Source organism: Pelecanus crispus, chromosome 10 (assembly GCF_030463565.1).
Source record: "Pelecanus crispus isolate bPelCri1 chromosome 10, bPelCri1.pri, whole genome shotgun sequence".
In the NCBI taxonomy this organism is placed as follows: domain Eukaryota; kingdom Metazoa; phylum Chordata; class Aves; order Pelecaniformes; family Pelecanidae; genus Pelecanus; species Pelecanus crispus.
This window is the reverse complement of record NC_134652.1, coordinates 37,720,626-37,744,480: the sequence shown is the minus strand read 5'-3', so window position 1 is coordinate 37,744,480 and position 23,855 is coordinate 37,720,626. Positions and strand designations below refer to the sequence as shown.

General features: G+C 49.2%; 1 protein-coding gene across 1 annotated transcript in view; it reads right to left on the bottom strand.

Annotated features, from left to right (window-relative positions):
* Positions 1-23,855, bottom strand: part of COL13A1 (collagen type XIII alpha 1 chain) — a 97,319-nt gene that overhangs the window by 55,563 nt on the left and 17,901 nt on the right. The window contains exons 3-8 of the mRNA XM_075717969.1: positions 13,926-13,933; positions 8,601-8,636; positions 7,954-7,980; positions 6,136-6,186; positions 2,240-2,275; positions 750-776 (exon numbers count right to left, since the gene is read on the bottom strand). Coding sequence (XP_075574084.1) covers positions 750-776; positions 2,240-2,275; positions 6,136-6,186; positions 7,954-7,980; positions 8,601-8,636; positions 13,926-13,933 — 185 coding nt within the window. The remainder of the gene's footprint in view (positions 1-749; positions 777-2,239; positions 2,276-6,135; positions 6,187-7,953; positions 7,981-8,600; positions 8,637-13,925; positions 13,934-23,855) is intronic.

Genomic DNA, 23,855 nt, shown 5'->3' with positions numbered 1-23,855 from the left:
GTGTGCTGCTGGCCTTGGCAGGGTGATGCTTCTCATGGCAAAAACAGGGTCCTGTTGTAGGAAACTAGGTGCCAGAGGTATGTGCTACCCGCTCCTTCTCCATTACAGCACAGCTAGAGGAAGTGTGGTGGGGAACTTGGCTAAGGGGCTGCCGGGAGCTATGGGTTTCACGTCAGCTGGGTTCCTAGGAAAGTAGCTATGTTTGCGCTTAGCTCTCTGAAGGACGGGAAGAACTTCAGTGTCTCCCTCTCTGTACTACAAAGCTGATTATAAGGAGGCTCTAAGGACGGCATGGAGGTCTTTAGGGTCCTTTCCTCTTCTACTGCAACTCTTTGCAGCGCGGGAGCAAAGAGAAAGAAGCTGAAGGGTCAACTTCCAACGAGGCTGTCGGCTGCCCAAGGCAGAGGGCTGGTGCCGAGGGGCCTGCTCTCTGTCTGATCCAGGGTGGGAGTGCCCGCTTTCCCCGCAGCAGCCAGGCTGTTGCACTTGTGAAGCGCTATTTCATAGATTTGCCTAGAAAGGAAGCAGCCACACTCTGCCTTCCCTAATCTCCTGACTCCTGCATCTCCCCCAAGGCATCTGCGGTATTCTCCTTCCTGCCAACCTCCTAATTTTCTTTTAATCCATGCATGTGCGTGACATTGCAAAATAATCCTCTTAAAAACATGCTCTATAACAGGCACGCTGGCAGGACAGTGGGACCTAGCAGGAGGCAGGGCAGAAAGCCTTGAGAGAAGCCATGTGCTTACCGGTTTGCCATCCAAGCCAATAGGGCCCTGAAATATAAAAGGAGAATTGATGAGAAATGCTTTCACCGGCGTGTCTGTCCATCTGCCCCAGCAAGCTCTGCATGTCGCAAGATTGCATGGGCTGGGGAAAGGACACGGTGACTCTCCCTGCCCTCCCGCCGAGTCCTGGCGGGTCCCTGGCCCACTGGGTGCCAGACCAGCTTCCCGATCGCTTCTGCAATCAGCCCGTTTCAGCAGCAACGCTGCCGAAGGGACGGGAAGGGAGGAGGGATTCATAGGCAATTTGCAAAAAACCCTCAGCATTTCAAATTTTGCGCTGCCCTGTAAACTAGTTGAAACTCAGCAGTTTTCTCGAGACTTTGATTTAAAAAGGCACCCACCTTTGGGGGAAGAGGAATTTTTGCAAATGACAGAATAATAAAAGTGTCCCAGGGAAGAGGTGACATACAGCTCAGCAGCATGTTGAAGGTACTATTTGATGAGAAACAGGCTCTGCAGAGCGCTGTCCCACCCGGCGCTCTCTCACGAGCCGGGCTGATTTGTTTTCTGCTCCTCTGAAAGCCAAAGACCTCAAAGGCGTAGAGAGATCTGCTTCTCCTCAACCCAGGGGCAGCTCACAGCCCCCCCTTTTCGCAAAGGGTAGAGCCACGGAGCCCGATCAGACAGCTCGGGGGCTGCCAATTCCTCCCGTTTTTCCAGGCGCGAGAGTCTCCCCCGCAGACCTGCTCTGGCACATCGCATGTCCTGGAGCAGCAGCTGAGCTGCCTGGCAGGAGCAGGGATGCCGGGGGTGTTTGTGTTTGCCTTAGGCTTCCTAGTCGTCCAGGATAAATGCATAAGAATAAATAGCAACCGTTTTGAGTTCTCCAGCAGCCTCAATGCTTCAGAGAGCGTTGCCAGCAACTGTAGGACTGAAATGAAATTTGCTTTGTCCTCCCCTAGGCTTCTTTTCTGTTCCCTTATCCATCTGTAACAGCATTGGAGAAGAATCACCCCCTCGTGCTTTTGTCCTTTCCCTTTGGGCATGACCAGGGTGTTCAGCCTAGCACAGTCCCCAGCTGACCTGCACCACGCAGGGCCCCGTTTGGATCACAGGCACTCACTGCTATTGCAGTATCACCTAAAGGCTCAATTAAGATTGGAATTTCACCTACCTAGGGGTTATTTTCTTTGTTTAGGGGTATTTCTTAGGATGGTTTTCTTTTGCTGAACAGATCTGGCTTCAACTATGTTATTTTAACACTTGGGGTTTTTTTTTTTTTAAATTAATTTCCTTTCAGAGTTGTGTGGTTTGTTTTTTTTTTCCCTAAGTATCATTTAAAAGAAAAAAAAAAAAGAGAAGAAAAACAAAAGAAGAAAAAAATTACTTTTTCCAGTGATACCAGGTCAGGTCCTTGCTTTCAGACAGAAATTATGAGATACAGAGAGCACTAATGACACTTCCTAGTAATATTGCACACCCATACCTCATACATTAGCAGTTACACTTACCGGGAATCCAGGAAAACCTCTTGTTCCAGGCTGTCCCTGGGAAGGATGAAATGGAGACAGCAGTTTAGAGGAACTGAAGTGGATTTTGACTGACCCTAAGTCCTCTCTGCAGAGCCTTTCTTTCCTCCAGCCTCTGTCCATTTATCCTACAAGTCCCTGAAGAGTTACCCAAGACCCAGTTCCCCTCCAAGGGGAAAGCGTCTTGGGAAGGAGGGGAAATCTCTCATCCCCACTCCAATTTGTACAGGGCCAAGAAAGCCCTGGAGCAGGTCCAGTTTGGACTGCAAGCAGCTTCCTTGAAGTTTCTACATTAATTAAATGGGTGTCCCTAGCCCATACGCTAGGCTTTTGGAGTATATTCCAGAGGCTGAGCTCATTTTATGGCAATTCTTGCTGCCATAACCTGGAGGCGTTTAATGCAGGGTGCTGCTCTGTGCAAGACAAACCTTGCAGGTCACCGGTGTCTAAACATAGCCATCCCTCTTCTCCTCCTCCCCTAATCTCATGTCCCAGTGCATTCATTTTCCTCACAAATAATTCTGGAGAAGAGATGATTTTTTTCTTTTCTGGGTTTTTTTCTTTTTTTTTTTCCCCCTGAGAGCTTAGAGAAAAAGGAGAGTTAGGTAGTATGACAAGAAGAACATGAGCACCAAGTCCTTTCCCCCACCTCTTTCGGGCTAGCCAGCATTGGCTACCAGTTTGGGATCAGGTACAGCAAACGCTGGCTTGGGATATGTTTGGCAGCTTCTTCATCACCCACTTAAAAACACTGAAAAAAGAAAATGTCCTGGCTGTTTTAATTTTTCATACTACTTCAGTTTCTGGGACCTGTGACATCCCAGCTCACAGTTACCCCAGATTTGTGGGTATCCAGAAAAGATACCACTTTACTTAAGGATTTTTTTAATCTCAATTTCCCCCAAAAATGTGTTAGCCAAGTCAGGAAGCAATATGGACCAGACTTCAGCAGATCTGGAAGCACACCCATGTAGATGGAAACAGCAGGATGAGGTAAATCCTGTACCACAGTCATCGAGTGACTGCTGCGGCATCTTGCCTTCCCTGAAAGCCGTGCTATGATGCCAAAAAGCCTGGGTTTCTGATGTCTTCTCATGCTTCATTTTGGGGAAGAAAATGCTTTCTTAGGCAATTTGAGATACCGTGACCGGACTCTTTGAGTCCCACAAGGGTCTCCTAGGAAAGAGCTGGGTATAAACAATGGTTCACTTCAGAAAAGAAATGCATATGGGTGCATCTCTGCCTTAAGCAGAGCTATCCCGCGTGGTGCCAAAGGAAGGGAAGAGGAAGGAGGGGACGGGCATGCTGGGCTGCAAGGCTGAGGTTTGCCACAGTGCAGCAATGCTAATCCCTCGGGAGAGATCTCAGAGCCGCGGCAGCAGGGAAAAGCTTCACCTTCAGATTACATCTCCTCCAGCCTCCCTCTACCTGCAGAGACACTCGGTGAAGACCTGGCCCTTCAGAGATGGGGCCAGATAACCTCTTCGCAGCGTTTGAGGGACGCCCCTACCACAAAATGCTTTGCGTTGTGCTGAGCAGTTGTGGGTTTATACACAATGCTAGCGGGACCTAATCCCATTTGCACTGTTTTTTTAGTTCTGCAAAGTTGAACTTGGTCAACTTTGCTTTGCAAGATACATATAAAACCACCTGGTCCTGTTGGCCAGTGACCAGGAGGGAAGATAGGCTATAAATTAAAGGACCTGTCCACCACCGGTTTCTGAAAAGGCAAGAATCAAGAAGAGCCTAGCCACAATTCATTAATTTTGGGTTCCCTGCTGGACAACTCCCTGGACAAGAAGTGCTAAAAAAAGAATTAGGGAGAAAACTTGGAAATTGTGCAATTTGGCTTCCTCTGTAGACTACAGACTGCTGCCTCTTTCTCCTTGGAGGACGGCAGAGTGATTTGCACAGTATCAGGCCAAAACAACAGTTCAGCAGCGAGCAAGTCCAAGAGACTGTTTTTGTTGGGTGACTGTTTTTCCTTGTCTTCTTTTTAAAATGTTGATTGTATGAAGTATGTAATCCCAGGAGCTGCCAAATCATGGAGACCGTCTGTTTCTGCCACTATCGGCACACTGTCCCTCTCTGGCCAGAAGTTAAGCAGCTCTGAGCTCTAGCAAAAACTTTAACCTCCAAACAAAAATCTGGAAACTATTTGTCATCCCACATCTTTCCGAGTGGCCCCTTGGCCGGGGTTTCCGTGTTTGTCTTCAGTGCTCAGCCCTCAGCCATCCTTTTGACCTATCACCAGCTCCCCGGGAAACTGGATCATCTTCACAGTAGGCTTTGGGGGTGGAAGTGTGGAGTTGTGCCAGTCCTGGCACCTCGGGGCTTTGACTGGGGTAGGCAAAAGCCCATTTTAAATATCATTTGCCACCTAAGTTTTCTGCTGCCTTGGAGATGCAATGTGTTCTGCACTTTCCCAAACAGCAGCAAAGGCAATGAGGCAAAACAGCAGCACCAAAACAGACATTAAAAATTATCCTGCAGACCAGGCATGTGTCCTTCAAGAAAACAGTGGTGCCTGTCCCTGTTTGCAGGACCTACAGTGACGACGACTGACGGCTTTTCTCTCCAATTACTATAAGCACGCTATCCAGAAGGTGTGGGACTACAGCTTGTGAGAAACAGCAAAAGCAATGGGGCATTTACCCTCCAAAATCTGCTGCTTGTGTAGCAGGGTGGTCTTGCTCAGACCTTGGCACCAAGAGACCTGCCAGCCCTTCCTCCTCGCCTTGCCACGTGGCCAGGGTCTGTCTACTGGGTACAAAACATTTGGGGAGACCCGTTTGTGTCCTGGGCTTCAGTTCTGTCACTTCTCAAACTCCAGCGTGCCTGTCAGGTGGGCCTGGGAACTGGCAAAGCTGTTTCGTATTAGAAACACTTATCATGGGGCTTTTGGAAAATTAATTGGAAAGCCAGATGTAGCCAAGTGTTTGCACTGCCTAGGTCTCCGTCACTTGACCTCCGCTGTGAAACAAAAGTTGCCGGCGGCCCATCCTCTCTGCAGGTCAAGGACAATGCTCTTCACAGGTTAATCAAAATCGGAAGTGCCTACTGGGAGGGAGAAAATTGAGTCTCTAGGTCTTTTTTCATGGAAATTGCTGGTGGAGGCTGTGCAGGGATGGAGTGGGGAGGACTGGCTGCATCTGCACGAAAGCAGAGGCTTGATGGCTGAACCGCAGTACAAGAAACATCCAGCATTTACGGCACGTAAATGCTCCAACACTTCATGTTGGTCTTTTTTTAATGACCTTATCCTTGCAAAAAGCTTCGTCTGGCTGACTCATTGTACCTTGCAGGGACACTTTTGCCGGAAGAGGGTGCAAAATCCTGCCTACACTTTCCTCGGCTCCCCAGCCAGCTAAGGGACTTTCCAGATAGCAGTAACTGTGCTGTCGAGGCGTTTCCAAGATTTTGGGTACTTGACAAGGACATCCAAACAACTCTGAACCACTCATCTTTGTGAGTTCCCCAGTCACCAGCTTAGCTCTGATCCTGCTCTTCCGCAAAATCAGGGTTTTTTTTCCTCTGCTAATGAAGCCAAAGGCTGAGATCAGCCAGGCAAAGGGCGTATTTTCTCCAAAAGTGGTAGCACCCCTGTTGCAAGAAGGCAATGTTTCTTCCTTTTAAATACAGGAATATTGTTTCCTTGCAAGGGAAGGCTTCCTCATTTTTTCTGGAGCATGAGCTGTAATTTCATTATATATAGTATATAATAGCAGTATAAAACCAAGCCTGGCTCAGCATAGGAACCACATTATACAGGGTTTTTGCTCTCTCCAGCTGATGCTGTGTCTTACTGCCCCTCCTAAGTCTTTCCCTATAACTTGCCCACATCCTGCATCAGTCAAAAATAGAGAAAAGCCACTTACGGGTGGACCGCGGGGCCCGATGATAGACATGCCTGCTTCTCCTGGAGCACCCTGCAGAGAGACATGGGGGAGGAAAAGGGGTGAGAAAAGGAGTAGAGGAAAATACAAAGACAATGACATTCCCGTCAAGATGGGGGTTAAATGAGGGTGCTCAAGGTGTGAGACCTTCAGGGCTTATGGGGCAGCTGCCATTCTGGCCTCCCCCAGTTCTTGCCCCACACTTTGGGAGAAGAGATGTCCTTTGGAGCTACTCAGACGTGCCAGAAGATGGAAGCTGCTCAGCAAGGAAAACTATAAACACAGAAAACACTTTCTGGCAAAACAAAGGTTCTGCCCCATTACAAGTGTGAAAGATGGCCTGAAACCCTTGCTGTTTCCTTCCTGCGAGTCCAGGAGGACTGTGTCCTGCACATGAAAGAAAAGAAGAAGGGATATGCTGGACTCCAGGGAAATGGGAGCTGCGGGCAGCTCACTGGCTGCCTCCAGAAATGCCTCGCTTGTGTGCTTTTCAAACTCAGTTGGGATGTGGATGAAAACAGCAAAGTCCTTGCTGGAAAAGAAAACAGCTGCCTCTCCAGCTCCTAGCCACCCACGACGTGTGATGGGCAGGACATGTCCCTGTCTTTGGAAAACATGGCGTATTCCTGAGAGACAGCTCCAGAAGCGCCCAGGGCTGGGGAGCCTTGGGACGGAGCATCCCATAAACCAAGCAGCCTGTGAGCAAGCAGAACTCTCTGCAAAACAAAGCTGGGGCCTGCCAAGGACCTAGGACTCCCACGGAGGGCTTTGGGGAAGCATGGGCAATTTAGAGTGATTTTTCCCTTGTTTGTTTGTACCTATCTGCTGACGCTTCATGTTGAAAGCTTTGGCCAGAGAAAAATACAAGGACAAGCAGAGAAAAAGCAGGGTGGCTTCAGGCAGCGAAATCTTGGTCTGTTAGATAACGTTGGTTGGCTCCAATGAGCAAGCAGAAGCTTGAAAGCAAGGAAGGAGAATCTCTGTCCTACCTTGCCTTTCCTTGGTGTTTTTCTCTCTGTCTCCTATGAATAGGAGCAAATGGGCTTGGTGTGGCTGTGCCCTGCACGGATGATCCCCCTATCAGGGGAATATTCATCCCTTTCCTAGTTTCTACAAGTTGTTATTCAGTTATTCACCCCCCCCCAAACACCTCCATCCCACTGTTCTTGCCAGTGGGAGGTACTCACAGCTCTGGGGAAAATGCACTATCGCTGAAGTGCTAAACGCTTCAAAACATGGGGGCCAGCAGTAGGATGCTTTGCAAACCACCGCTTCTTTGGAGGGACAAAACACCAATTTGCTGCACGGCAAACAGTTTGGGAGATGGCGTCCCACAGACTGAAACCATACCATCAGTTTTCCTTAGGAGGAAGAGGTGCCACCATGTCAGAAATAGGAGCGTGCTGTGCCATGTTATTCCTTGCTATGGCTTGCTCCGGGGAGTGGGCTAGCCCGGGAGACGGAGGGGAGCTACGGGTTGATTAGGGCAAGCAGAGCTGCCAGCGGGGCAGAAACTCAATGGTTAAAGCCCAGGAAGCCTTGAGGGGAGCCCTGCGTGTGCCCGCTGGCTCTTGCACTGTTAGTAAATTGTCATAAACAAGAAATGCAGCATCTTCGGAGGCTGAGTGGCCTGGAAGGAATTTGGGAGATAAACTTGCACCGCTGGTGAAGAGAGGGAGGCAGCCCAGGGGGGTGAAAGCCCAAAGCTGGCTGCAGGAACCATGACTGTGAGCTGGGGGCTTGGGCTGGCCCTCGAGGAGGACAGTCGGGGATGCTATGGGCTGCGAGGAGCCGACTCACCTTCTCTCCAGGTTGCCCTTTTAGTCCCTGGGTCAGTGGCACCCGTCGCAGCCACATGCAAGAGGGTGCAGGGGGGAGAGAGAGAAAGAGACACAAACACAGGCGTCAGCGGCAGGGGCACGCTCCCCCGCCCCAAAACCCTGGCTACGGGGCTGGGATGAACAGGGTGGCCTCAGCTCCTGCCCCAGCCCTCGTCCCCATCCTCACCCCGGGATGCCCGAGCGAAGAGCAGCTCCAAAATACAGCACTCAGGCAGGGGATGCCCCTGCCTTGCTCAGGGCAGGGTTATTTGGAAAGGGCGGCTGCCGGCGGCAGGCAGGGGTGCGTGTTAGCGAGCCCACAGTTAGCAAGCCCAGCCGGTGCACGAGGTGGCAGCAGGAGGAACCCAACGGGGGGGGGGAAGATGAGCCAGAGGCGGGTCTGAGCAATATGGCAGAGGGGATGGAAACACACCCCCCGGCACGTATGCGGTTTGCAGGGCTGGTCACCCTACTGTGACCAGGAGATCCCTTCAGGCGTGGGGCTCAGGGAAGGTGGCTTTTCTCAGGCTGATGCCCGCCAAGGGTCATCCTGAAAGCCCCGCCAAAATCTTGAGGGTTGGAAGAGGATAGGGAGGATAAAGCACATGGCAAGAGGTTTTGACTTACCGGCCGCCCAGGGATCCCCATCGCGCCTTTGTCTCCCTGGCAATTAAGGCAAAGAGGCAATTGGAAACTGGCCAGAAGCAAGGTTATAAAACAGCACAAATGAGCGGTGCCACAGACATCGTGGCTTCACGCTGAGGTGCAAGTGTCCAGGAATTTTGAGAGAGGGAGGGAGCAAGTTAGAAAGAGAGGAAAGTGTGTTTGCGTGTGCCCGAACCTGGCTTTAAGAACATGCGTAAGCCACCAGTTTGCTTGTGCATATGACAAACCAGCACATCTCACGACAGAAATGACATATGGTGATTTGGGCAGCAAAAGAAGGGCAAGAGTTTTCAGCCTAACAAAGTATAATCCCAATTTCCAACACTTCATAAAATCCGGGTCCTGGGAACGGGCTTCCTGCACTAGCCAACTGTCACATTTTTCTCTTTCTTTACTGAAGTCATCTGGGTGTTAGCTATTTATTTATAGAGTTATCACTTTAAAACAGGATTCTCTTAGACTTGAAAATACGGTCCTGTCCAGAAGCAAGAGAAAAATGTGGGAAAACAAGCTGACACAGGAAAAAGCACGTCTGGAAGAAGACATATGAGCAGCTGTGTTCGGTGTCCTCTACCCCTTTGAGATACTTCCCAGTGCACTGTCAGGGTGTGAACGATCCTAACAGCGGTTTGGGGAATGACTTTGGGTCAGGCAACACTGAACAGAGCCTCATAAACACAGGAACGCAAGACCGGTGGCAATTTTCTTCAGCCACTTACCTACAAGGCAGTTTTCTGCCTCTTGCAATTAAATTTAACTATGCAATTTTTAAAAAAAATTAAATAAATAAACCCCCTCTGCATTCCCGGTCACCAAAACTGAAGGCTGTGCAGATTTGGAAGATAGCAGCTGATTACTGAAAGGATCTTGATGATTATAGCTTCAGCGGTCGTGTAGTTTTTGCTCTATATTTTGCAAAAATGACGTGATAATAATGTCTCTGTACTGCTTCCAGCAACGTTTGGGGTTTCCATACGTAAAACAGAGTGTCCCTGCCTGTGGCTGCCGGCGTCTGTAGACCCAAACCTGGTTTTCTGGTTTCTGCAGCTGGAGACGCCAGTCCCATGGGTGCCACCTCTTTGTGCCTTCCCCCATGTTCAGTCCCAACACGTGTGAACGTAGTCTGAAATCTCTGGAAGGGGAACGCACTTCACTCTATTTGTTTTGCCGGGTGTACGCAGAGGCTCCTTTGGCCGTGCATCCCAAACTCAGACGTTATTGCCTGGGATCAAACCGTTACCTGGTGAAAGTTTAGCCGCTTCCCTCTACAGAGCTGGGGGGGCCATTTGGTATTGGGGGCATTCCTTTCCATGCAGCGCACGTTTTGATAAATTCAAACGCAAAATACGCTTTGCAAAACCATCCCTTGCAGATGGAGGAAAGGCTAAACAGCTGCTCGATTTTAAATCTTGTAGATGATATATTATGGGAAACTGCTTTCTTCTAGGCTTTTAGGCGGGTCCTCAGTCCCGCTAATGTTTGCCTATCTCTGCATGCCGGCAGCGAGCAAAAGTCCCGGTGTCAGCATCTTGCCCTGGGATTACTTTGTGGCTGCTGGAGAACATAATGCTGAGTTTTCCTGTGCTTTTAGTCCCTTAAATGCTGCTTTCCTCCAGAGCTGAGCTCAGGCTGATCTCCCTCATGGTTTGAGGTAAAAGCTCATTTTATTTCTCCTGGCTCTGCCGTGGCCGGTGCCCGAGCAGGAAGAGCCCAAGGTCGGGGCTGAGCTGTGTCTGGTCTCCCGCGAGTACCTGGTGTCGGAGCGGTACATGACGGCACCGCGTCTGGTATGTGACTGCGCAGCGTTACAGCCCTCCAAGCAATAAGAGCGAAGGGGGAGCTCCCAGTAGGACAGCAAATACATGCCAGATGTTTATAAGGAAAGGTTGTCTGTGACAGGGAGCCAGGAAAGAGCACTCGCGGGTGGATGAGACCATGTCGTTTGGTTACGAAGTCATGCGAAGCTGCCTGCAGCTCCCACTTCATAGCTAGAGGAGCATGAAAGGCAACAAGCAGCCTCCGTCCTGAGTCGCGGGGAGAGCCAGCAGCGTGGTTTGCATTTCATTCATTACGGAACTGCCTGTTATGGCTGTCGCGGTCTCCAGGTGAGCAGCAGCTGAGGGAGCAGGGAGCCATCGCCAGGAAAACACGCAGCTGTAACCCCGAAATCCATGCTCCTTCCTCACTCATGACTATCTGTCTCAGATGCAGATACTGTTATTATGGACTTCTGCATTTGTCCCAGAGCGACTTAGGCCTTTTAAACCCTGCTGCAATTAACAAGCCTCATCAGCAAGAACGTTGCACACTGCACCTCTTCAACCAGACCCTCAAGCTGACAAAGGCACCTTCAAAAGCAGCGTTTCCCACATGCAGGATGTTTCATAGGGATTATATTACCCTGAAGTTTGGTCCTACAAAGCTCCTGTGGTCCCTACTCTGTTAGAAGCTATGTCTTGTTTGCAATATGCTATTCTTCCACAACAGGTTTGCTATGCGAGATTGCTACCTTCTCCCAGCTTACAAACCCTGGAGGCCTACTGATGAAAGTACTGCCAGACAGCAAGTGTGAGGGAATAAAAAAAGAAAGAATGAAGTATTTACCTGGAGCCCTGGTCTTCCTGTAGGGCCCTGAAACAAAATACACAGAAAAGACGAAAGTTAGCTTCAAACTCTGAAGGGAGGGCTTGATAAAGAGACGAAATCACATGTAAGGGTTTAGGAAACAGAATGGTTAAAAATCTCTCCGCAGCTCCTTGACCGTCAGCTCCGATTGCTTCGTTTTCCTAATCTGTTTGTGAAGTTTTCTCTCCTTTCGGCATGGCTCTACCCACAGCTCTCCACACGGGCTCTGAAGGTATCTGCAAGTCCATGGAGAACGAGCTAATTACAGGGCTCTGACTTTCTTCCTTAGTTTCCATCTGCTAAATATTATTTTTTCATGTATGGAATTGCTGCAGTCGCCACAGAAATGTTGCATGTTCAGAAATGGGAGAGAAAACGTCCGTGAGAGGATCTTTTCCTTCGGATGTGGTCCAGACGGCGAAAGAGTCCGGGAACCTCAGGACTATTGCATGATTTCATCATTTCCTTCCTTCCTTTGCCCCTTTTAGTCCCAATCTCACCAAATTTCTTACATGACTGCGGGTTGCCCTTGCCTTCACCAAAGCCTCGGTTGACTTCAGGAATAACGGTGGGAGCATCTCTTGAGCAAGAGGAGAGCGTGAAGGCCCCGTTTGCCGCTGGGGTGTTGCTCATCCATTTCCCTGGCTTTTCTCCTGGTCGTCCTAGACTACACACAAGGTTCAGTGCATTTCTAATGAGTATTTCTGCCCATCCCCATGCTCAAGCAGACACCGGCACCAGGGGCTAAGCCCTGCCACCCGGCATGTTGTGTTTTGCAAGCTGGGAAAAAAAAAAACGGAGATGTGGGGCCGTCAGCGCTTTGGGGTTGCTATCAAGAACGATGTGTATGACAACCAGCCAGGCAGGAGCCCAGGTCTGTTGCTCATAAACTTGAGCTTCCATGAGGTTTTAATCATGAGAAATATGAGGGGGGAAAATATTTCCTATGGTGACTCTGCTTGACTCTTCAGCGGTGAACTTTTGCTCAACGTGACTGAGCCGGTCTCGCTCGCCAGCCGATCAGAAACCCCAGAGGTTCCAAATGAGACAAGGGTGCTGTTAGCCCAAGACAAATTCCACTTTGGCTAATGACGCTCGGTCTGCCCGACTTCCTCTTGTTATTTCCACTGGCTGTAGCATTCCTCGCGGCCTGTCCCGAAAGTCTGCGTGCGGAGACAGGTTCAGGGGTCGTGGTAAACCGGGATACAGTAGCATATATTGTCAGCACTTCTCTGGTGGTCCCATGTGTTTCTGCCAGGCTTCAATCTTTTGTTACGATATTAAGTTTCTAACCCTTATTGCTGCAGAGAAATCCTGGAATGTGTGTCTTCCTCACCCTGCAAAGGCACAGACTGCTCTCCGGGAGACGTCCGCATTGACCTATTGATTTCTCTCTAATTTCTCATGGCAGTAATAGAAATGTCAACACCGCTACCAATTTTGTGCCCACCCCATCCCTTTAGCACCGACATGTGCCTGCCGAGGGTGGAGTGGTAGGGGCAGCCCTGGATGGACTCCACTTGCAGCCCGCTCCAGAGCACTGCTTTCCTCCCCGTAACCCAAAGCTAACGCTGAAATACATCCCCTTCAGCGGCCAGTCCTGAAAGTCCCTGGGATAAGCTATCACTGAAGGTTTGTGTGGATCAGGGCTTCCAGCTGTAAAACGCTTTCAGACCTTTTGGCCTGGAAGGTGCAACTTTTTGGAAGATTGTTGTCATTAAATCGGGCAGTGCTCGTATATCTGTGGGAGTTCAGCCTACAGCATTTCGACTTGATGAAAGGGGAAAATAGGTTGTGCAGCAACTACTTCTCCTCAGAACGTCATCTGCAAACTGTTTAAGACATTTTTGCGTGAACAGACAAAAGATGACTACCGTATGTTTAACTTCTCATGTTCCTTCACAGAAACCCAGTATAGTTACCCTATTGTACACGAATACAAACCATTTCCTCTGGAAGGACCATGGTAGAGACAATATAGCGTTTCTTTATAACCCTGAGAGATGTCGATACACGGCCTCATTCCTTGCATTGCTGCTTCTGGTTCACTGTGGGTCTCTTAATAGCTGTAAGAAAACTTCTGCAATAACCTAGCTATTTTCCTGAAGCCTAAATAGTCTGCGCTGAGGTTTTGCATTAGCTAACATTTGAAAAGGAAGCTGTCAACACAATTTTTCCTCTGAAATTGATCGTTGTGCAGCTACTTGAAGGCCCAACAGTTCAGCAAGCCCGGGTGAGTAGCAGGGAACAAGTCCTTACAGCTCAGCTCCCGCCATGTGTTTGCGATGTGTCTTTCCCTTTTTCGCAAACACGTCTCATTCAGCGTATGGCATCCAATGCATGTGAAGTGCATACAGCCTATTCCCCCGGGGTACGTGGGGCCAATTGGTAATCCAGAGATAGCTGCGCCCCTCACGTTTGCCATGTCCCCATCCCTACGCTCCTTCTGTCTCGCCCTCAGAAGCTGCGATGCAGCCGAGAGCAATCCCACCCCGATATGGGTCCTGAGCACCCGCAGTACTTGCTGTTTGGGAGATGCCAGGGTGCCAGGACTGCAAAGGTGACTACCGCACCAGCCGCTACAGACAGGAGACTTTGCTAGTTCATGCCCCGCAAACTCTGTGTCAACAGCTTCTAAAACCACAGAGGTTTGGTACTTACAGGTGGACCTGAAAGACAGAAGAAAAATAAACAATAATTAATTTTTTAATGCAATAAATCCTAACAAGAAGGGCTAGGTAAACACACGGTACCATCTTTTGGGGTTGATCCCGTTTGCTGCTCCCATTTGCTGATGCACTTTCGCCATCTCCCTGCCGATTAATTAAGACATTTTACGGAAAGGGTGGTCAAGCATTGGAACAGGCTGCCCAGAGAGGTGGTGGAGTCCCCATCCCTGGAAGTGTTCAAAAAACGGGCAGATGTGGCACTTCGGGATATGGTTTAGTCTAGTCTACCCTTGATTGGTTTAGTGTGGACTTGGTAGTGTAGGTTAGTGGTTGGACTGGATGATCTTAAAGGTCTTTTCCAACCTAAACGATTCTATGATTCTATGATTCTAAGTGTAGGGCAGCTTCAGAAAGCCCTGCATTGGGAAGGCCACGTAAGTCAGGCTCTCACCACCGTTGCACTCATTTTTGGTCCTTTGGCACACAGGGGTCCGCTTCCTGAGCGTGACACCGCTGAGTGTGGGGGACTCATTAGTTGAGTGACTCCCCCTCACATCCTGCCCGCTCCTCAGGGTTGGGAAAGTTGAATCTGGGGAGGCAAGAGCCCTTTGCTGCTAAAATGGCGATGCATTTTCCACCAGCGGTGGAGATCTTGCAAAGGCGTGAAAAGGTTAATGAGGAAACTACGGCTATTAAATACACCAGGTACCTTTTCTCTTTAGTGCAAGCTAATTTTCCCCTTTGCTTCTGCCTCTGTTCCCATACGAGCCAATCTGCCCTCTTGGAAGAAATTCCCTCAAATCCTTTGGGTTTCTTTTATTTTGGAAAGCCTTTTGGAAGCTGCCAGTGTGCAGCACTGCATCTTCCTTGCACAGATCCATTGTACAGTATATATCAGGGCTTAAACAGCACATTTCTTTCATCAGTTCCCAGAAAATTCCTCAAAATCCTGACAGATATTGTGTGCGTGGAAAGAAACCCCTGGACTCACTATTTTGTGGTTTCCTCTCTGTGGGAGAAGCGAGACACACCATACAACTGTCAGGGGGTTCTACATTTTCCATACTTTATAGACACTCTGTTTTCTTTTTTCTTTTCCTTTACGTAAAGTGCCAAGAAGTAAGACTAAGCAGTATAACAGGCGGGCTGACAGATAACAGGCAGCAACCTCTTCTTTGCACGGGAGGCAGATGTCACAGCGAGCACCTGCAGAATATGTCGTCACCCTGAAAATGCCCCTGGCTGAAAGTCCATAAAAGAAACTGGAGACTTTGGATGAACAAACATTTTCCGCATTGGAAATCTCTCACTTAGCATGACTCTTTCATACCAGGGAGTATGGCAAATGGTTTGGCTATCAAGCTTTGGTGACCTAAAATTGCACGTTAAATGCCACTCTTAGACTTTTGCTCAGCTTCCATCATGGTTGATCAAAAGAGGTTACCTCTAAAGGATACCTTTTGGTTAAACCAAAAAACAACCAAGAAAAACTTTAGCACCTTCAGAGCTAAAGCCAACATTCACAGCCAGCAGGCTCAACAACTCAAAACAACTCCACCCAAATTTAGGACAGGGGCTCAGGGGGGGACCCAGACTTGGTTGGTCTGGCAGCCACCCGTCACCGGTGTTGGTGCTGAGGTCGCTATCCTACCTGGTATGCCAAGTCTAAACAACAAAAGGGTTTCTGATCAGAGAGTTAATTTTCGAGGGCAAGGTCGGGCTCAGATCCAGGAATCCTAATTTATGCCAGAATGGGAGGGGGGTAGAGGAAAAGGAAAAAAAAAAAAAATAGTTTTCTGAGTCTGGCTTGGATGACAATAAAGTTCTGTGAGAGAACTGTTTTGGAGAGATTTTGTTTCAGAGTGAGCGCCCTGTCACAAGGTCAACGCTTCCAGCTTGCCAATACACGGACTTTATTTCTATTAGCAATGCTATAGACCCTTAATAATCCGCCTACCTGTCTGCGCGGGTTTGGGGCATTCGTGGATTGCATGAACCAAAGCGTTTAGCTAATGTTGAAAGGCAAATTTAAAGGCAAGCAAACCCTGAGCCATCCCTGCCCTTCCAGGCCAAACACAACCAGACAGCAGCACAGCCTGTAATGGTATTGCAATACCACTGAGAGAAAACATAAGCTTTTGTTTGCTGCAGAAGCTACGTCCGCAGAGCAGAGTAAATCAGCGACGCCGGCAGCTCTGGGCCCACCAGGCCACGCACCCCACATAGATCAAAGGCAGGAGGCATATTGGAGGCCCATCTTTGTTATATGCCCCCTATAAAATTAATGGTTGTGTGAAGGGGGGCTGCAGAGTCTTGTGTAAACACACATCAGTGAGCTGCAGGGACACAGTCTTGCCTGCAATAAGTCAATCGGTAGAGCCCATCCAGGGACTGGGCTTCAAATGCCGGGACCATCCATGTGACCCAGGAGAAAGCGAAGCCCCCGGGTATAGTCACTTCTAAAAGCAACATCATCTTGCATGGGCTGGAGGAGGAGGAGGGAAGATGTCCCGAGGACAGCGGGGAGGGAGGAGGTGCTGCTGGATAAGCTGTTGCAAAGCACCGGGGATTTTACAAAGTGAAATAATGCTTCAGCAAAGTGGATTTGTCATGTTCTGTCACGGTGATTAACGAGAAGGCTGAGCAGAGCTTCTAAAGAGGCTCATTCTTTAATGTAACAAGAAGTAATTTAACGCACATTGGAGGAAGGAGCAGGCAAAGGAGGGAGGGCATCCTCGCGCCTCCGCTCTCAACCGCTCTCACCACCGGTGGCCGGGCTGAGCCAGACTCTCCTGGGCATCACCGGCCGTGCTGCGAGCAGTGCACCAGGCTTGCCCCTGGCCAGGGGTCTGGCAAAGCTGCCCTGGCCTGGTCATGGATGCTGGCAACCCTGTAAGCCAAGAGGGCAAGCCTACAAGTCAACCAGGCTGCACAGAATCCTTCAGGAAAGCGACGTGAACTGCAAGAGTCATCGCAACACCACTGCGTGTTGTCCCCCACGTTCCCCAGCTCCTGCAGTCCCAGCCGGATTGGGGCAGCTCTGTAGAGGCCTGATTGCCACCAGGTGGGCCAGGTCTCCATGTTGGTGAACTCCAAAGAGCTCCACAAGAGCCAACAACCTCGACAGACACAAGTGCAAATCACACCTTTTGGGGTGAGACGGAGGCGGTGCTGCTTAGGAGATGAGCTAGATCCCCTTTCCATAAACAGCCAGCAGAGAAGGGACGACGAGTCAACAAAGCAGGGATCAAAGCTACTGCAAACATTTCTAAGCCCATTTCATAGCTAAGCCCAGCCAGCAGACAGACCCCGAGCTCCCAGATCACCAAATTCCTCAGCCTTGCGCAGAACAGGGAGCCTACAGTTGTAATTAGCACCTCCAGATCCTCTGTGTTTTGAACCTGATCTTGCCAGGACCAGAGCGATGCCGGTGCTGGCGTGCGGACTGCAGCACGACCGTCCGCCCACAACGGGCAGCTCAGGAAGCATCTCTTTCCATGCCGGCATCTCGCTGAAAGGCACTGGAGGGCTGTAAGCGACTGCGATCGCTGTTTATCCAGCTGCAGGGCTTGTTGAGCAGCGGGGGACGGAGGAGGGGACGGAGCAAACGTGTTGGGAGTGGACGAGTGGGAGGAAGCAGCAGCAGCCTCCTGCAAAGAGGAGACCTCCAGAGCACCTTTGAAAATGAACATTGAGAAAACAAAGAATTCTTGTGGGGGTACCCCGGGTCCCTCTAAACATATGGCCTCTGGAAATTAGCACCATCTGCACTGTCCCTTCTCAGCTGCTCTGGCTTTTGTGCAGATAGAAACTTTCCTTAAAGAAGCTCTGCCTTTTCTGTAGCCCAAGTGAGCAGCCATGGTCTGCAGACAAGATGAGTCCCCCTTATTGCACATATAGAGGGGGCACACCTGTGATCAGCAGCAGGGCCATGCCACAGAGCCCTCTGCTCGCTTGTCCTTCCCCGTGGCCCGTCCAACCAGTGACTATCTAAAAACAGAACTGCAATGACCCCTTTTCCCTCACCCACACAAAGAGATAAAAAGCCACCCTCCACGCTGTAGCCTCTTCGTGCTCAGAGGAGGGGATGCTTAGTTTTCTAAGTGGGTCATATTTATCCTAATCTGGAAAGTCCCATGTCCCAGAATATCAGATCTTTAAAGTTGGACAGTATTGGTCAGTGTGGTGTGAGACCTTCTGCTGATGGCAGAGATATCCTCCAGCTTCGGAGACAGCAATACTCTCTGGACTGATACGATCATTGAAACGATCCCATCCATTTAAGGGCATTTCCTGACATCTGGAAAAGTGTCCGTTCTTAAAAGGCTCTCAAATGCTGTTGCTCAATTTTTTTTTTCCCCTCTAACTTCTTGGATTCAGGCAGCCCAGTGTCTGCAATGTGGGTGTCTTCTAGCCTGCTCCAAAAGCTCACGTACAGGGGATTTTTTTTTTTTTCTGCTCTATAGCATACGAAAGACGAGGAGGACAGAGAGCGAACATAAAGACGTTATTGTTGCTTCCTTGGGTCATCCTCACTACACACTCTGGCAGAAGGAAAGATGTAAACATGTAATCCATCCCTGTGAGGAAATCCAGCCATTTCACAGACCCAGAAGGCAGCCTTAGCGAGTTAGAGAGATACAGTTACTTCCTGACATTCAGGACTAAGTTAATTGATAACAAGATGGCTGTGGCCAGGCAATTAGTTATGAAATGCTGAATAAAATGCCAGCAGCCCGAGCACGACCTTACCCAGGATGGCAGGGATCCCCTTGTTCACGGCCCCACAAGCGTTCAGCACAGCGTGACCCTGTTTCAGAGCAGGCAGACCCCAGTTGGGTGCAGGGAGCCCAGTTGGTGCTTTGGCCTTTTTTAAAGACTGGCCGTGCTGCAGATTTCACACAACAGATGTGGGGTACTCATAGTCTTTTAGGGACATCTTCCCTATCTCCATCAGAGGACAAATGATACGAAGGGAGGTGGAGGGAGCATTAAGTGAGAGCTGCAAACAAAAAGGAAAAAATGGCACATGGCTTGCCATAATTCAGTATTATTAGTTGTAGGGGAAATTAAAGACAACAGAAAACTTCAAAATAACAAGAAAAATTTGAAACTACACTGATTACCCAAAGCACACCCTCCAGAAATTTTGCTTCGGGTGTTGTCAGCAATAGCAGACAACCTGAGCATATAACTCTCTCCAGAGAGCATGAGCCCCTTGCAAAGGCCAGGCCCTTCTGTCCCCAAAACATCCCCCTCTCGGCTACACCCTTGCAGAGTGGAAAGAGCTTCTTCAAAGGATCACAGAAATGTTGGACAGCGAAAAGGCTATCAGGATTTCACTGCCAAAAAATGTGACCAACGCTAAGCTGAGGCACCAGGTTATGCCAGTCACCCAAGCTCGCCTCCGAAATCAAACCCATGACATCACCGAGACTCGGCAGTTAATATCAGCAGCTGTTGAGGATCAAAGTCACTGCTCAGGCACTCCGAGCATCCCGGCGCACCACCACCACCAGCCCCTGCCAAGGAGAAGGCCTCAAAGCACAGCACCGAGAGGAGCAGTCCATGGGAAGCCATGCCCAAAGTGAACAACGAGGTGGAGCCTCACCAAAAAATTAACATGATTAAGCAGCAGTCTCAAAAATAAAAGAGACGGTCTGATAGTGGAGTTAAGCCACAGACTCTAAGTGAATCTCTAAGCATCCGCTTGTTTCAGGAAACATCTATAAGGATGGCAGGAGCCAGCCAGCCTCCAGAGCCAGAAGTATCTGATGAGGAAAATGCGGGCCATTGGCATAACCGCAGCAAGCCCGTTGGGCAGATTAAAGCGCTCAAAGTTGATGGTTCAACAACAGACAAACAGAAATATTCTGACAAACATTTGGGAGAGCCCTTGTGAAAACAAAGGGCAGGAAAGGGCCGAGAGCAGATGGCCCATACAGTGCTGGCTGCACCCAGGATGAACGCAGCACCTCCGGCACTGCCGGGAGAGAGAGACAGTGGGATGGCCGACACAGGGCAGAACAATGCTCATTTTGGGCAGGCATCCATGGGTCAGCAAGCTCTTTCCAAGCAGCAAACAATCGCATTTGTCCCTGCCGTGCTGAAGCACTTAGCACCACAGAAAGCAGAGAAAACAGGGCTGGGAAGGGCCCCCGGGGTTAGCTTGCCCGGCGGGTTTTCACGCTTTGGATCTGGAGGCCCCCTCGGGGTTTTCCAGTAGCGGTGCGGACCCCTGGATGGTAAATTGGAACAGGATGGTGGCAGGCTCACTCTGCTCCATCACCTTCTGCCAAAGAGCCAGCGTGCCCCCGGGCTCACACAAACCGCCAGCCAAAAACCGCTGCTCTTGACTATCCCCTTTCTCTTCCCCTTCTGCCTCCCCTGAGCAAACCAAACAGAGATTAAAGGATTCCTGGGGAATGAGAGGGACACGGAATCGAGGAGGGAACATCTTCAAAGCAACCAAAGGGAAAAAAAGTCTCTACCTAGCCCATTTGGGCAAATATTTCTCTAACCTGTTGCTGTCCTCTGGGGATGGAGACACCGCGCTCTTCCCTAGTGATCCGGTCCAGGCGATACCCATGCCCTGACTCATAAGGCCATATTTATTATCTTTCTTAGAGACTACTCAACATTTTCAGTGTTGTTTAAGTCAGTCAATGACCTCTGATGCACAGCAAACTCAAAGAACAGCTTTTTTTATTTCTCTCCATTTTGCGGTTACCTTTTATGTGTTTGAAGTCTGCTGTCCTGTTCCCCACAGTCTTCTCTTGTCCTTAGACTAAACAAAACCTAATTCTTCCAGTCTCTCCACAGAGGCCATGTTTTCTGGACCTCTGGTTGTTCTCGTTGCTCCCCCTCAGCGGCCTGCTTGCCTCTTGAAGTGTAGTTCTCAAATAGCAACCTGCTCTCCGGCTCGCTGTGTGAGTCAATGGCAGACAACTTGGTGAAGGCAGAAGACATGGTGCCTATTGACCTTATCCACAGGGTTTTAATCGCAGAGGGAAACTGAGCTCCTCCCTGTCACCACCTCTGCCTTGCCCGTATCTTCTGAAATGTCAGTTGTCCTCCGTGAGTCCTCAAAGGCTCTGAGATTTCTTGCAGCATTTCTCTAAGAAGCTGGTGTCCTCCTTGCTGTCTGGTGTGACCGGCTGTCATGGTCCAGTGAGGAGGAAGGTCTCCTTTTCACTCACAATGAACTTCTTCAGCATTTTCTTGATGTCCTTGATAGTCCCACCTCACCCTAGACTTTCAGATTTTCATCTTGCATATCTATTCATTTTAAATCCTTCCAGCTTTACTTTTCTTCTGTCTTAAATTTCAGCTTGCTGAGGAGTTTATGATTTTCTTTAGCTGATCCCTTCCCATAGCTCCCTTGCACTGGGATGGTTTCAGCTCATGCCTTTAACAGAGTTTCCCTGCCAGACTGCCAAGTCTCCTCAACTTCTTCCCCAGCTCTTGCTCTCCAGTGGCACTACCCCACTAATTCTCCAGCTCCTTCTGTGTTTTTTAAGTCCACCTCAAACACCTGGACATTTCCAAAAGCACCTCGCAACTCAGCCTGAAGTCACACATGCCAACACAACAAGCTGCTGCTCAAATAAAACCCTGCTCTTGGCAGAGTAGATGTTTGATAGTCTCTCTGCAGCTCCCACCCTACCTCCTCTAACACATCCTATTCCATGCCAGGAATACAGAAGGTGGCATCTGAAAGCTCTGGAGATCCAAATCGTTTTGAAAACTGCAGCTGGTTATTCAGGAGAAGTCTGACATTCCTCCATCGAGGAGCTGACCGCTTCTTCAGCACTCGGTCAGGCCCTGCACAAGTCCTATTCCTCAGAGAGCTGCAGAATTAGGAAGGAACCACAGGGAAAAACTGGCCAAAGTAAATCGTGGCTGGGTAAACCAAAAAAACAAAATCCATGGCACTTTTACTTCCTGCTGAAAATTACAATCTCTCATAATGTGGTTGTCTGGTAAAAGCAGAAAGTTGGAACTTACTATAGCTAATAATAATTAAAATAAATTCTCTGATAGTGCACTTAAAATGCAAATGATACATTTTACTCACTTGTCAAACTGCATAGATTCATTTTCTTCCTATATAATTTTTGCAATTAGCAGCTGATTTTAATATTTAGTGCACTGTTACTTCCCCCCCCCCCCCCAAATCCTTATTCTTCCCTCTTTTCCATCTGCTAACTCTTTTCTTCTTCCTTCCTCCTTCCAAAATAGTTTGCAACTTTTATAACAGCAAATTCTGTCACCTACCCGGGGAGGAACAAAAGCCCATTGTGTTCAATTTATCTTTCAATAGACTCCTTCCTCAAATACCTCACGGACTGCCAGTACTGTCTTCCAGACCCTGTCTCACACCCTTTTGAGTTATGAAAATGTTTGGGAGGGTCTTTCCTTTAACTGAGACGTTTTTCCACCCGAGGTGATTGATAGCTCCCAGTTACCACTAATTACCCTATCAGCAGTTGGACATAAGCCTAGCCACAGCGCTCTTCCTCTAGAGGCCGGCAACGCATCCCTGTCGCTCGTTATCCTCTTCTTCAAGGATGGAACTGACTAATTAGAGACACCATAAATTCTTCCTTCAGGCTCTTTCCTGATGCGCTGCCTTGTTTCCAAACAGAGCATGTGGAGGAGAGCGGGGCTGATGCTGGTCCTTTCAAAAGGAAAAATGCAATGGGGTTTCTGAGCCCAAGCGGGTTTGCTCAGCATGTTTTATTGCACAGGAAGAGGAGAGCGTTCATTCATTCATTCATCCAAATCTAGCTAGTGCTTTCTTAGTAAGTCTTGAACTCTGAGAAGTTTGCTTAGCTTGGCTACCCCCGCACAGGGCTCTGCCCGGTAGGAGCCAGGCTGGGGCAGCATGCATACATGGAGACAACCCACGTTGGCTAACAGGGATAAAAGGATTCACGGCTTTCCTTACCTAGAACAAACTGAGCATGCAGATCCCTTCCCTGTCGACTCCGGTGCCCAAAACAGATGCTTTGCACAGCACACTCTATAGAGAGAGCCATCGGACTGGAAAGGCAAAAAAATATCCCCAACCAACTGCTGCCTCCCTGTTGAGCGTGGTCTGGAAGGCACCTGTATTCTCTCATCTTCTCACTGTGGCAAATTTGACTCAATGAACAAGTTTGCTAAACTCTGTCAGGACCTCCGTCTTGTTTGAGACTGAAAGGTTTTTCTTATTTAGGCATACAGGTCATTATTTTTTAAGGTAGTGAGAGATCCCATCATAATCTCAAGAAGAAAAGTCCTACCAAAACGGCAAGCCCTCACTGTTCTAGAAAAAAAAGAACAAAGAGGAGGAATAAGGGCCGAGGTCTGCAGCAGTTTGCTGCATGGGAAAGGCACATGGAAAAACCCATGTGGAGGAGGAGACAATAGCTGAATGCATGCCAAACCACGCGGGGCCGGGGACAGTGCCTGCCCCGCACCAGCCCTCGATCCAAGAGTCACATGTTTGTAGCTTCCATTCCTAAACGACCTGAGAGCCACCTCCGATCACTGTCCCAGGAAACTCCAGGACCCCTGCGCATTAAGAGTCAGGTTAATGCAGTAGCAGAGCATAGGGATCTATCCAGGATGGCGCTGAAATTCAGGGAAAGAAATATTCACAACCACACCCGATAACCCCTGCCTCCTCCTCTTTCCCCAGAAAAAAAAAAAAAACATTTGCTGTAAGCACACAGGTCATCCATAAGCAAGAGATCACCACACACGTGAGTTGGCGGTAAACTAAGAAACACAAGACTATATCTTCCAAAAAAACCCACTCCTTTGCATCTCTCCTTTCCTTCTGTTTTTAAGCCCACATTAAATCACATTGCACAGAGGATGCCAAACAGCCTTGCTATACCACAGCTTCTCCCTGGGTTTCGGACAGGTCAGGGCT